We start from the raw sequence: 15,308 nt of genomic DNA on the forward strand, positions 1-15,308 counted from the left end.
CTCTTTACAGCCCCAACCGCAGCTGAGAGCCTGACCTGTCCTCTCCAATGTGGGCTTTAGCCCAGGCAGCCTCGGGAGCATGGCTCCTAGTGGAGCTTCTGCCTGGAGTACACTTCACACCCTGCCTTCACATAGGCTGTTCCTTCTGCCCAGTTTGCCTTTCCCTCTCTAGGCAGCTGGGGAACTCCTTTCCGTTCTGCCTCAAGGCCCAGCTCCAGGCAGAAGGTCTGGAGGGGCAGCGGCCAAGATCTGTGTGAGGTAGCATGGTGGGTCCTCCTCTCATTTTCCTCTAAACTCAGGAAGTGTTGCTTTTGAGAAAGAAAAAGATTACCTGTGATGATGACCAGAAGGATGCTGAGTGGGACTTGCTGGCGGTCCAGTGGTTAAGGTGCGGCGCTGCCACTGCAGGGGGCACAGTTTCAACCCCGGGTCAGGCACTAAGATCCAGTATGGCGTGACACATGGCCAAAAAAAAGGAAGGATGCCGAGTTCTGGGTCAGAGTCATCTCTACTGTGAAACTCACTTTGCCTCCCCCAAGTGTGGTGTCTCAGCCTCTTGCTTTTTGGGGCTCCCTCTGTGGGGTGCACTTTTCTCAGGACCCTGACCACAGTTCATGACTGTGTGCACAGCTGCCGTTGCTTGAATTACATCTTCTGCCCACACTGGCTCCATAAGAGTCTTTCTTTTTTAAAAAACCAACTTCATCAAGATATAATTTCATATGATAAAAGGCATCCATTTTAAGTGTGCAGTTTAATGAATTTTGGCAAATATATACACCCTTGTAACCAACCATCACAATCAAATTACAGTTCCTTTCCACTGTGCCTCCTGCGGTCAGCCCCGTCCACACCCTGGCAGGCCACTGAGGGTCTGTTTTCTGTCAGCGTAAATTCACGTTGCCCGGCCTGGAATCTCAGATAGGTGGAGGCATGCAGCATGTCCCCTTCTGCGTCTGGCTTCTTTTCTTCCGCATAATGCTTTCGAGACTCGTCTAGGTTGCTGCGTGTCTTAGCGGTTCTATGTTTGTTGCTGAGTCCCTTGCATGGACGTGCCACCATTTGTTACACTCCATCTGTTCGTGGACATTTGGGTTGTTTCCATCTTTAGTCATTATGAGTAAAGCTGGTACGGACATTCAGGGACAATCATCTGTGTGGACATAAGCATTTGTTTCTTTGGGTAAATATTGGGACTGGAACTGCTGGGTCACGTGTAATAACTTTTTAAGAACTGCCAACCTGTTCTCCAAAGAGTCTGTACCATGCAACTCAGCAGCAGCAGCAGGAGGCGGGGGGGCAGCAGTGACTGTACACTCTCTCCAACACTGGAGACCACGGCCATGCCTCTCCGTGCAGAGCGGCATCCTTGGCCCCTGGCCCAGTGCTGCTCACCAAGGGCACCCCTCCACCCTATCGAATACATGTGTGAAGGCATTTTGCTTTTGCCATTTTGTTATCAATTCTAAGCCAATGTTTATTCCACTTCCACTTCTCTGGGTGTTTTAAAATCTTTTGCTATTCTTAATAATCACACATATTGTACAGGATCCGGGTACAGAACAGTAATGAAAAACACAATCTTAAAATTACCCCTTCTTCTGTCTGTCTAGAGATCCACATTCCAGGCTCCATATTGGGCGCTGGGAAAATAGAGATGAATTAAACACACTGACAGGGGGCTTCCCTGGTGGCTCAGTGGTAAAGAATCCACCTGCCAATGCAGGAGACATGGGTTCAATCCCTGGTCTGGGAAGACCCCACATGCCGTGGAGCTACTAAGCCCATGAGCCACAACTATTAAGCCTGTGCTTGAGAGCCTGGGAGCTGCAACTACTGGACCCACAGGCCCTAGAGCCTGAGCTCAGCAACAAGAGAAGTCACAGCAATGAGAAGCCCGTGCACTGCAATAGAGAGTAACCCCTGCTTGCTGCAATTACAGAAAAGGCCACACACCACAGCGAAGACCCAGCACGGCCAAAAATAAACGGAAAAGTAAATAAATAAAAATTATTTTATGGGCTCCTCCTGCAGCCGCAGGGCACCAGCTCTGGGTGCACTCCAGCCCCTGGGTTTGCTGAGATTTCCATGCTTGGGCATAATCTCCCCAGGAGCTTACAGCCACCTTTGCTAGCTCCTCCTCCTCCAGGCCCCAAGCATGAAATAACCAGGTGGGCTGACTCCCTGGACCTCTCTTCTCTAGCTACTCTCTTACCTTCACTGCCCAGCCAGTCTCCAGGCTCCACAGGTCACCCACCCAGTCCTGAGACTCATTCCTCCTCCAAGCCCTGCAGTCTCCCCTGGGCCCCAAGCCTGGGTGTCCATGGTGTGGCTGCCATTCTTTCCTGCTGGCTGTCTTCCAGGTATCTGTGCTCTCAAGGGAACTCTGGACATTGCTGCCTCCAAACCTGTCCCTTCTCCATTCTTTCCATCCCAGAAACAGGCACCACCATTTGCTCTAATCCACAATCAAGGAATCATTCTTGATTCCTTTTCTCTTCCCCACCCACATCTGATGCTAAAGCCGAAGCTCCAATACTTTCGCCACTCATTGCCAAGAGCCAACTCATTGGAAAAGACCCTAATGCTAGCAAAGATTGAAGACAAAAGAAGTGGGCAGCAGAGGATGAGATGGTTAGACAGCATCAGTGGCTCAATGGACATGAATTTGAGCAACTCCAGGAGACAGTGAAGGACAGGGAAGCCTGGTGTGCTGCAGTCCACAGGGTCACAAAGAGTCAGACATGACTTAGTGACTAAACAACAACAGCCAGCAACTTGACTTCTGGGTACTCAAGAGTTAAAAACAGAGACTGGAACTGATATTTGAACACCCATGCTCATAGCAGCATTATTTACAACAGTCAAAAGGTGAAATCCACCCAGGCACCCTTGGACAGATAAACCAAATTCCATCCATGCAATGGAATATTACTCAGTCTTAAAAAGGAGGGAAGTTCTGACATGGATGGGTCTCGAGGTCATTATGCTCAGTGAACTAAGCCAGTCTCAACAGGACAAATGCTGTGTTATTCCACTTATATAAGGGACCTTGTGTAGGCTTGATCATAGAGACAGAAAGTAGCATGGTGGGGGCAGGGGCTGAAGGGAGACGGGGTGGCGAGTGTGTGTTTGATGGGGACAGAGTTTTTTTCAGGAAGATGAAAAGGTCCTGAAAATGGATGGTGATGATGGCTACACAACAGGGTGAATGCACTTAATGCTACTGAACTGTACACTTAAAAAAGGTTCAAAAGGTAAATTTTATATTTTGCCATAATAAAAATTTTATCCCCAAAAAAGTATATGTCAGCTCTTGTCACTTTCCTGCTGGAAACTCTCTGATGACTTCCCACTACTCTATGCTGGACTGCCAGCCTCTCCTCTGGGCCCAGACTGCCCCCCACTCCCCACCACCAGACGCCAGCCCCCTCCCCTCCACTCCCCACAGGAATCTCTGGAGCAGCTCTGCAAGCTGCCTGCCTGCTGGCAACCATCACCATGGTGGGCTCTGGTTTGCCCACATTAGCCCTGTATTCAGGCCATTATCTGTAATGACAGCCTGGCATAATTATATTTTTACAATTTGTATAATTATATTCTATTGAGCTAAATGATCATTATTATCTTTATTCAATATTTATTAAGCACTTTCAGCCATGCAAAGCAAAATAAGATGTAGTTTCAGCTCTAAAAAAATCTTCCTGCCTAATCCCATTCCAAATTTATTTCAACTTCAGTTTTCCTCCTTCTTGGAGAAGGCCCAGGGAACTTCTATGTTTGTTTGTTTTTTTTTGCCTGGGGCTTTTTACACATATAAGGTTTATATTATACAAGCTTTTCTGTATATCAGACATCTCAGTGATGCTCGGGGAGAAGGTGTGATCACCCTTAGCTTACAGGGGAGGAACATGACAGGCAGACTGGGGGAGCTAGTAATTTAGTAATTTAGGTCCTTGTGATGGGAAAGCCTTACCACTTCTCTCACGCAACGTGATAGTGATAGCTTGGCTTATTAGGAAGGGCTTCTTTCTTTTCCAACTTATTTACATCTTACAAGCCAAACACTGTGCCAGTCCAGTGGGAGAAACACATGCACAAACAGATGGCTCTAAAACAATGTCCTGAGTCTGGGATCACAAAGGCAAATGCTCCCAGGAATCAAGCAGGCAGTGGAGATGATAAAGCAGACAGGTGAGTGATAGAGAGTGGTGGGAACTGTGGCAAACCCAAGAGCATGTGACTCATCTAATGACAGCCGCCAACTCTGCCGTGAAGCAACGTGGGGTCATGTCCCCTGACTTTCCCACTCTTCGAGATAGATGTACAAGTGAAATCTCCAGAATTTTAAATGTTGCCAACTTTGGCAGATACTGGTTGTTCTCTAATCTACAATCATTCTTTGCCTCAAACCTCACCTCCCAAGTCCCTCAATTTTTGTCAGTGGGGATCAGATATCCTTTGATCACAGGAAGATAGCCCTAGGGGTTAAATCTTAATTGGTATAAAGCAATCCTAGCAGCCTCCTTCTCTTCAGACAGTAATTGGTCTCAGTGTGAATCAATTCTGACAAATAGATTGAAGAAGAAGACCCCTAAGGAGATCTTCTCTTCCTTTGGAAAAAGACAAAGGCTTGAGACCTAATGAGGAAAGAGCCTTTTGCTTGTGGCCCTTTCCCCGTATTCCTGTCTAATGCAGTGAAGTCTGCAACAGCAGCAGCCCTTTTGGAACTATGAGGCAATGAACATGAAGACTAAAACCAACATTCCAAGAATGACAGAGCAGAAAAATGGAAGGTCCATAATGATATCCTTCCTGCATCAGCTCCAGATGGGGCCATGGCCACTATATGTAAGCTCAACGGAGCAAGCACTGGGCAACGCCAGAGTGGCTGCAGACAGGGAACATCTGACGTGCACAAGTGAGGCACCTTGCCACTTGTTTACCAGAAGCCTCCCATGTAGGGGCCCTTAGGTGGGCATGCATACAGGCTACACTTACCTTCACACCTCTCCTCATTCTGGCAAGTTCACCCACAAACCCCTTCCCCAGACCCTTTTGTCTGTAAGTCTCCAATCTCGTTCTTTCCAAGGTCCCAGAGCACCTGTCAATCTGTTAGCTGCTGCCCCTGAACTGGTGTGGATCCTGACCTTTGGTTTCTCTCTGCCCAGACAGGTGGCCTTCTAGAGGAGCCCCTTCACCTCTACCTTTCAGGCACACTGGGTGAAGCTGCTTGGTGTAACATTCCCAGTGTGCCTGGTGCCAGCACGTTTACAAAGCAGTCTTTTACCTGGGTCCTAGGTTGGCACTCTTCTGCCCGCAGAGAATCTCCTGAGGCCATCGCTGTGGGAGTGGGGGGCTTGGGGGGCAGAGGAGGTGTCCTGGAGTCTCAGCCACACGTTCATGTGACTTCCTTGTGCTCCAGAGATGTGCTCAAGGCTGGCATCATTGTCCTCATCAACATCCCCTGGACAGTGCAGTGAGGCACGCAGCTCAGCTCACATACTCTCGTGGGGTCTGGTATTTGGTCTCTATCAGTGTCCAGCAGCAGATCTGGAGTTGATGTTCAAATGGAGAATAGTTATTTTCAGCAGCTGTATCTTTGCTCCTTGCCCCTTAGAGTCTGTGCTAGGATTCTCTTCCTGGGATCTGCCCCCAGACACCCTGCCATAGATCTGTGGGGTTATCTGGTGAAGGGGTCAAAAAAGCACACTCAGACGAGGTTCAAGAAGTCTTTTAAGGTCAGAGAGCCTCCAGCTTAGCTAAGCAAAGTGATCAAGCCCCTCCCAGCTGTTGGAGTGAATACACACTGAGTCCAGTTCAGTTCAGTCATCCAGTCATGTCCAACTCTTTGCAAACCCATGGACTGCAGCATGCCAGGCTTCCCTGTCCTTCACCAACTCCTGGAGCTTACTCAAACGCATGTCCATTGAGTCAGTGATGCCATCCAACAGTCTCTTCCTCTGTCCTCCCTTTCTCCTCCTGTGTAGTGGGAATTTCTAATAATGTACTTTCACAGCCTTGAGAAATTACATAGAAATAGCACCTGGAAAAACAGCATGATTTGATGGTTATTTTTCATATTTTTCTTAGACTAATAGACTTGTTACAAACCCCAAGGCCAGACCTAGAAGGGAGTATGACTGGGATCATGAAAGTATGGACCTTGGAACACCGGGTTGGCGTTAGGTATGAACACTGCCTACACACTTGCTGACTGTTCCCAAGACTAGAAGGCAACAGCCTGGGGTAAAAACAAGGAGATCTGGACTATGTCAGTGTAGTGTCTTGGGAAAGATGGATCAAAGAAACTTTTGTAGTCTGCAATCAGGAATAAAAGCTGGACTCAGAGTGGACTCTGCACCTCAGTCCAATAGAGGCTGCAGGTCCCCTGACCCATTGCACCAGATGTCGTGTTCTGTTTTCATTCTCATCGCTTGCTCCTGGACCTTTAGGGCAACACTCCTGCCTTCAATCTTTCCCAGCATCAGAGTCTTTTCCAATGAGTCAGTTCTTCGCATCAGGTGGCCAAAATATTGGAGCTTCAGAATCAGTCCTTCCAATAAATATTCAGGACTGATTCCCTTTAGGAATGACTGGTTTGATCTCTTTGCAGTCTCAAGAGTCTTCTCCAAAAAAAAAAAAAAAGAGTCTTCTCCAACACCAGTTCAAAAGCATCAGTTTTTCGGTGCTTAGCTTTCTTGATGGTCCATCTCTGGCAGTTCAAGTAAACTCCAGGAGTTGGTGATGGAAAGGGAAGCCTGGCATGCTGCAGTCCATGGGGTCACAAAGAGTCAGACACCAGTGAGCGACTGAATTGAACTAAGTGAACTCTCACATCCATACATGACTTTGGAAAAACCACAGCTTTGACTAGACAGATCTTTGTTGGCAAAATAACGTCTCTGCTTTTTAATATGCTGTCTACATTGGTCATAGCTTTTCTTCCAAGGTGCAGGTGTCTTTTAATTTCATGGCTGCAGTCACCACCTGCAGTGATTTTGGAGCCAAGAAAATAAAGTCTGTCACTGTTTCCATTGTTTCCCCATCTATTTGCCATGAAGTGATGGGACCAGATGCCATAATCTTTGTTTTTTTGAATGTTGGTTCTAAGCCACTCTCCTCTTTCACTTTCATCAAGAGACTCTTCAGTTCCTCTTCGCTTTTGCCATAAGGGTGGTGTCATCTGCATATCTGAGGTTACTGATATTTTGATTCCATCTCGAGCTTCATCCAGTCCAGCATCTCACATGATGTACTCTGCATATAAGTTAAATAAGCAGGGTGACAATATAGAGCCTTGACATACTCCTTTCCCAATTTGGAATCAGTCCATTTTTCTATTTCCAGTTCTTACTGTTGCTTCTTGACCTGCATACAGATTTTCAGAAGGCAGGTCAGGTGGTCTGGTATTCCCATCTCTTGAAGAATTTTCCACGGTTTATTGTGATCCACACAAAGACTTTGGCATAGTCAATAAAGCAGAAGATGTTTTTCTGGAACTCTTTTGCTTTTTCAATGATCCAACAGATGTTGGCAATTTGATCTTTGGTTCCTCTGCCTTTTCTAAATTCAGCTTGAACATCTGGAAGTTCTCAGTTCACATACTGTTGGAGCCTTGCTTGGAGAAGTTTGAGCATTATTTTGATAGCGTGTGAGGTGAATGCAATTGTGCAGTTGAGCATTCTTTGGCACTGCCTTTCTTTGGGATTGGAATGAAAACTGACCTTTTCCAGTCCTGTGGCCACTGCTGAGTTTGCCAAATTTGGTGGCATATTGAGTGCAGCACTTTCACAGCATCATCTTTGAGAATGTGAAATAGCTCAGCTGGAATTCTGTCACCTCCACTAGCTTTGTTCATAGTGATGCTTCTAAGGCCCACTTGACTTCACACTCCAGGATGTCTGGCTCTAGGTCAGTGATCACACCATTGTGGTTATCTGGGTCATGAAGATCTTTTTTGTAGAAGTTCTTCTGTGTATTCTTGCCACCTCTTCTTAATAATCTCCTTCTGTTAGGTCCATGCCATTTCTGTTCTTTATTGTGCCCATCTTTGCATGAAATGTTCTCTTGGTAACTCTTTTTCTTGAAGAGATCTCTAGTCTTTCCCATTCTGTTGTTTTTCTCTATTTCTTTGCATTGATCACTGAGGAAGGCTTTCTTTTCTCTCCTTTCTATTCTTTGGAACTCTGCATTCAGATGGGTACATCTTTCCTTTTCTCCTTTGCCTTTAGCTTCTCTTCTATTCTCAGCTATTTGTAAGGCCTCCTCAGACAACCATTTTGCCTTTTTGCATTTCTTTTACTTGGGAATGGTCTTGATCACTGCCTCCTGTACAATGTCACAAACCTCTGTCCATAGTTCTTCAGGCACTCTATCAGATCTAATCCTTTGTATCTGTTTATCACTTCCACTGTACAATCATAAGGGATTTGATTTAGGTCATACCTGAATGATCTAGTGGTTTTTCCTACTTTCTTCACGACTGAATTTGGCAATAAGGAGTTCATAATCTGAGCCATAGTCAGCTCCCAGTCTTGTTTTTGCTGACTGTATAGAGCTTCTCCATCTTCAGCTGCAAAGAATATAATCAATCTGATTTTGGTATTGACCATCTGGTGATGTCCATGTGTAGAGTCATCTCTTGTGTTGTTGGAAGAGGGTGTTTGTTATGACCAGTGTATTCTCTTGGCAAAACTCTGTTAGCCTTTGCCCTGCTTCATTTTGTACTCCAAGGCAAAACTTGCCTGTTACTCTAGGTATATCTTGACTTCCTACTTTTACATTCTCCACTCCCCTATGATGAAAAGGACATCTTTTTTGGTGTTAGTTCTAGAAGTTCTAGGTCATCACAGAACATTCAACTTCAGCTTCTTTGGCATTAGTGATTGGGGCATAGACTTGAATTACTGTGATATTGAATGGTTTGCCTTGGAAGCAGAGATCATTGTGTCATTTTTGAGACTGCACCCAAGTCTGCATTTCAGACTCTTATTGACTATAAGGGTTACTTCATTTGTTCCAAAGAATTCTTGCCCACAGTAGTAGATTATAATGGTCATCTGAATTAAATTCATCATTTCGGTCCATTTTAGTTCACTGATTCCTGAAATGTTGATGGTAACTCTTGCCATCTCCATCTCTTGGACCACTTTCAATTTACCTTGATTCATGGACCTAACATTCCAGGTTCCTATGCAGTATTGCTCTTTACAGCATCAGACTTTACTTCCATCACCAGTCACTTCCACAACTGGGGGTTGTTTTTGCTTCGGGTCTGTCTCTTCATTCTCTCTGGAGTTATTTCTCCACTCTTCTCCAGTAGCATATTGGGCACCTTGCCTGGAAAATCCCATGGACAGAGGAGCCTGGTGGGCCGCAGTCCACGGGGTCCCTAAGAGTCAGACACGACTGAACGACTTCACTTTCACTTTTCACTTTCACGCATTGGAGAAGGAAATGGCAACCCACTCCAGTGTTCTTGCCTGGAGAATCCCAGGGACGGCAGAGCCTGGTGGGCTGCCATCTATGGGGTCGCACAGAGTCAGACATGACTGAAGCGACTTAGCAGCAGTAGCAGCAGCAGCAGCGACCTGGGGAGTTCATCTTTCAGTGTCATAATTTTCTGCCCTTTCATACTGTTCATGGGGTTCTCAAGGCAAGAAGACTGAAGTGGTTTGTCAATCTCTTCTGAATCCAGACTCCCTGGTAAATCAGTTACATTGATGTAACTGATCAATCAAATTACATTGATTTAACAGACAAAGCTGTTAAATTAAGCTGTTACATTAAGCTCTGTCCACCTGGACTGATGTCATTAGAATCCATTCCCCACACACTCCTTAAGTTTCCAATGATAAAAGCAGTGAGTATGCTGCAATTCTTTCGTTGTGTCAACATCTCTGGCCTTTGCTGATGCATCGTGGGGCATGCTGGGATCTGACTCCAATTACGGACTGTTATTAATGAGAGGCGTGTCCTGAGAAGGCTCAGCATCCCTGCTCCAGGTAAGCACAGTGAGCTCATTAAGAGGACTTCGGGGATGAGGGGGGAGTGAGCTCAGGCAGGCAGAGGGGCTGTTTGCTCTGACAGAGGCTCAGAGGGGTGGGGGTGGTTAAAGCTTTGCTAGTATCCTCCCTACTGTCCTTTTCTAAGCCTCAGGACCCCACTCTTCCCAATAAACAGCCTAACTTCACAGAAAAGCCCAGGTGAACTTATGACTTCAACTTCTGTGGTAATTATGTCTCAGGTAAGACTATAGGCAGGTCTGACCTTTAGCCCCATCAGCCCTGAGGCTACAAAAGATCAGGAAAGGCTGAGGGCTTGTTCTGAGAGTTTACAGTCAGAGCTTCCAACTTTCTTTCTGAAATCCCCCCATCTCAGGAAAAGCGCATCTCACAAGGCTCCACTGCCTTGGGGCAGTGGCAGGTGACAGCCTAAGTGACTGTTTGGCCAGTGCCTGCTGCCAGGGAGGTCATCTCTGCTCTAGCACAATCATATCATCAGCTCCAGATCCCCATTTCTGTGGGTCTGTTTCCCGTACCAACTACGTATGTCTCAATGTTCAATCAGGAAAGCAGAAACTTCTTCAGATATTCCAGACAGAGAGGGATTTAAAGCCGAGAAATGACTTTGAGGGTGTGGAAGGGCATATGCTGGAGCATGAGGGAGCTACCGCTGAGATGAAGCTTGGAGATGAGGAAGCTGCTGCTGCTCCTGGCTGGGGGCCGGGCCCACACTCCCCCATAGACTGCCCGAGGTGCTGCCACAGAGTGGAACCCCACCCCACTATGCACAGCGCAGGTGACTCCCTGTAACCACCGCCCACCCCAAATCCCTGCCTTCTGCCAACACCTTCACACAACCATAAACGATGCTTCCTCCTCCATCCGTGCTGCACCCTCTCACCTGGGTCTCCCAGAAGCCAGCTGATGGGGGGTTCTGGGGAGCGTAGTTACCTAGTGCCCAGGGTACAGGTGCAGGTGCAGTGGGGAGGCAGCAGAAGCAGCGGGCACACCTGAGAGGCTGTGAGGATACATGGTGAACGAGAGCACCGACAACAGAATGATCTGCTAACTCATGTGCTGCTTCTCGTGCAGGGAAGTTCTGAGGATCACAGATCCTTTCCTTCTCCCACTCTTAGGTTCCAAGCTTGTTTCCTTTTTTACAAATGCTGGGCACATTCCCTCTTTCTGCAGATCTCTGTCTTTGCCCCACTCCTTACTTCTCAAAATGGCCAAATACAGCAACGTGTCCTACCAATTCCACAACCTGAGCTTCTCACCCTCCTTTTCTCCTTGAATTATTCTGGCTCTCTTCATCCTCCAGATGCTTGCCACCCTCCTTCCTAAACTTAACCCATCCTGCTCTCAAATATGCTGAAATCCTCTTTCTCCTTGAGACCTGATTAACAAACAATAACCTGCTAGAGAAACAAAACTTAAAAATGATGCCTGTCTGCTTCCTGTGTGGACCAAGGACCCTTGTGGGTAGCCTGTTTGCAGAGGGAAGGCTTTCCTTTGGCTTGGAGCTGAATCCTGCAGACTGAAACAGCGCCTCCGCCTCTGCTTGGCACAGGGCTTGGTGCCAGTCAGTCACCCCTCGGCAATCAGGATGAGCTTTTAAGGTGGGTCTGCTCCCTAGCTTCAGGACTCTTCAGGCTCTCCACTATTCTCAGAAAGCAAGCCAAGCTTCTCACCTGCCCATTGGAGTGGGTCCCACCTGCCTGGCTCACCATGTCTCCTGCACTCTCTGCCTCACTTGCTAAGCTCCAGCCACACTGGCCTTTTTGTTCCTCAAATCTGCCAAGGCGTCTTCCGGCTCAGGTGTTTTCCCACAGGCTATCGTGTCAGAGTGCTCCATTCCTGCCTCCAGATCTGACCTTAGGGACTCTGCTGGTGGTCCAGAGGCTAAGGCTCCGCCCACCCAAAGCAGGGGCCCCGAGTTGGATCCCTTGTTTGGGAACTAGGGTCCCAGTTAGGATGGGGAGCAGCCAAACAAATAAACATAGAAGTCTGACCTTAAGTTTCATGTCTCAGACACGCCATACCATCACTCTCATAGCATTTACCACAGGGGATGTTACTTTTATGTTCCTTGTACTTGAAACTATGCCCTGTGAGAACAGGGACTAGAGCCGTCTTGCTCACTGCCTGTAGCTTTCCTCTGTGCCTAGAAGGGCCTGCCATGCACTGGGGGCTCTTGCCCAAGACCTGAGGTCACAGTGGTGAAGATGACACTGTCCTTGTGTTCTTGGCTTTTTCCTTCTAGACACAAAGCACACAGTAGGTGCTAAGGCGGCTGGGTCATCACGGCTGAAGGGAGATGTGAAGACTTCTGGCACTGCAGACGTCAGTAATCTGGGGCATCTGTGTTCTCTGGCTTTGGCTCCTCTCATTAAGACTGAAGGGCAGTGGTTTTCAGAGCCCACGAAAATTTGCAGAAAAACGCTCTGCGAGTACACATTTTATATTTTGTAACCATTGCCTAAGTGATAGGCAGAATTGAATCAAAAAGGTTAAACAAGGTATACTTTTAATCTTCCGGACCCCTTTCATGTGAATTTTGGAATCAAATTTGATTTGGGGTGAAAGGACCTTGTAGCAGGAACACGGAAAATTCACACAGTAGTGTAGGCTTCTGCAGAGTGCTGCACCGTTGGCAAAGCACTTTTTCCTTCTCAGCTCCTTTGACGCTCACGGCTGACCTGAGAGGGAGGTAGTGCTGGATGGGTGGGAGGATGGCTTTGATCTTTACGCACCAGGCATGTTCACACCTTTTAACCCAAGATGAGTACGCTTCTCCAGTCTCATCTTTGCAAATAAGGAAACAGTGATTTGGAGAGAGTCCTTTGTTGTGAGTGGAAAGACAAGTCTTATTCCACCTCCCAGCAGTATTCAATCCCGTTGAAACAGTATTTTTCACTTGGCTTTACGGATACATAATCCGTTGGTTTTTCTTTTGCTCAATGGCCACTTTCAAGTTTCCTTTGCTGAATCTTTTTTTCATCTCAAAATGTTGGGGTAACCCAGGTTATGGTCCTCAGATCTTTGTACTCTATCTACACTCTCCTCCCAGGTACATTCATTCAGGTCCTTGGTTTTAATTACCACCTGGACAATGGTGGTCTGTATTTCACTGGTCCAGCCTGAACTCCGGGCTGAAATAGCCAACCGGCCAGTCAACACTGCCACTAGTGTTTCAATGAAACTGAGACTTAATTTGCTCTAAACCACACCCCTGCCAAATGTGCTCCTCCTGCAGGCTTCCCCAGATCAGTAAACAGCACCACCATCCTTTCACTTAGCAAGACCATGATGAAGTAGAATTTGCATTTTATGGCAAGACAAGGAAACAATTAAATTTTTAATTCTGTTGGGCCTCCTCCTTCTCTCCCTGATGTGCAGTGTGTACCTGCATTACATATTCACCACAGCTCCTCAAAGGCAGGAATGTCTGCTCAACTGTGAAGATCAACTCTTTTTTTTCCCTTTCTTTTGATGCTAGCAATGGAACTTCTTCTAAGAACACTGTGCTTTCTCAGCTCTTTAGGGGGTCATGTGACTTGCTTTGCACATGCTTACCTGGGTTGTGTATCCTTGGTGAACTCTGTAAAACATCAGTATGTCATTTTGATGTACAATTCTCTGTCTTGAAAATGTACCTACTATGCCTTTGACTTCTAATAGGTATTAAGGGCTCTCAGAGTTTTCTGAGAATCTGCTTCTCCGTTATAATCCTCTGGCTTGAATAAAATCTTTTTTCTTCTTGATAGTTAATTGAATTTCCAGAGATTACCTGTTGGCTCTATCTTCAAATTAGGTCCCCCAAATCTACTATAATCTACTATTTCCACCACCTCTCTTCATCCCTGTAACAGCTTACCTGCACTCTTCCATTCTCACTCCTCTGTGGCCTATTCACATATGGCCACCTGAATATTCCTTGCAAAATTTAAGTGGGGCCTCCCAACTCTTCTGGAAAGAATTCCATGATTTACAAGACTCTATCTGATCTGCTGCTGCTGCTAAGTCGCTTCAGTCGTGTCCAACTCTGTGCGACCCCATAGATGGCAGCCCACCAGGCTCCCCCGTCCCTGGGATTCTCCAGGCAAGAACACTGGAGTGGGTTGCCATTTCCTTCTCCAATGCATGAAAGTGAAAAGGTAAAGTGAAGTTGCTCAGTCGTGTCCGACTCTTAGCGACCCCATGGACTGCAGCCTACCAGGTTCCTCCGTCCATGGGATTTTCCAGGCAAGAGTACTGGAGTGGGGTGCCAATGCCGTCCCTGCTGTCTAATCTAGCCCGTGGCTATTTCCTACTATTCCTAACTCATGACACCTTCAGTCACACTAGCATCCAACTCCTCACTTGCAATCACCTTCAATTCTACAATCTCTTTGCTTCCACCTTTACAATCTATCCTTGTGACTCCTCTCTGGTCTATTCACGTTCAGAAGTCAGAGGCATCTTTCTGAAACTTAAGACACATCCCATCATCCCTCTGATATCTTTCAAGCACTTCCCATTTTTCTTAGAGTAAAATCCAACAGGGCCTAGCCCCTGGCTACCTCTCGGACTTCACCTAGCACACCTGCCCACAGAGCGGTCATTTTACCCTTCTTAAAAGGGTCCTCCCTCAGGGCCTTTGCCTTGCGGCTCTTTTTCCCGGTAGAGCGCTTTCTAATCAGTAGGGCAGTTTTCTCTCCTCACTGCCCAGCCTTCTCCCTTTTTGCCCCAGTTTCTCTCTTTTCACGCTGTTTTCCTTCACGGAATTTCTTCCCAAGGCCGAACTCCCCACCCACGGCTGCCCCCGCCCCGCCTGAGCTTCGGGTGGCATTTCCGCTCCGCGCGCACAGCCGCGGGGGGAGCGCGGCATCACGGGATTTGTAGTCCGCCCCCGCCGCCGCACCACACAACACTACAACTCCCACGGGGCAGTGGGACGTCGCTCTCCTACACCGACCGTGTAGGCCGGCCACCTTGCGGCTGGTAGGGGCTGCCGCCGCCGCCGCGGGGGCGGGGCGCAGAGATGGCGGACATGGTCGTGGGCAAGGATAAGTGCGGGGAGCAGCGGTTGGTGTCGCTGCCCCTGTCCCGCATCCGGGTCATCATGAAGAGCTCCCCCGAAGTGTCCAGCATCAACCAGGAGGCGCTGGTGCTCACCGCCAAGGCCACGGTGAGGCGGGACGCGCAGGGAGGAGTTGAGGAGCCGGGGACGGCGGTGATGCCGCCCGAAACCGTTGCGCCCCGCCCCGCCCGCCGGGCCCTGCGCGCTGCCGTGTCCATTTCGGGCCCCTGCACTGCGGC

At 47.7% G+C, this 15,308-nt stretch overlaps 1 protein-coding gene across 1 annotated transcript in view; it reads left to right on the forward strand.

The window, feature by feature from the left end:
* Positions 1-14,920: 14,920 nt before the first annotated feature.
* The window catches only part of CHRAC1 (chromatin accessibility complex 1), a 3,437-nt gene continuing 3,049 nt past the window's right edge, over positions 14,921-15,308 (forward strand). The window contains exon 1 of the mRNA XM_010834793.1: positions 14,921-15,177. Within this exon, the coding sequence (XP_010833095.1) occupies positions 15,031-15,177 (147 nt within the window). The 5' untranslated portion in view covers positions 14,921-15,030. The remainder of the gene's footprint in view (positions 15,178-15,308) is intronic.

The sequence above is a fragment of the Bison bison genome, unplaced genomic scaffold, assembly GCF_000754665.1.
Source record: "Bison bison bison isolate TAMUID 2011002044 unplaced genomic scaffold, Bison_UMD1.0 scf7180017864036, whole genome shotgun sequence".
Classification (NCBI taxonomy): domain Eukaryota; kingdom Metazoa; phylum Chordata; class Mammalia; order Artiodactyla; family Bovidae; genus Bison; species Bison bison.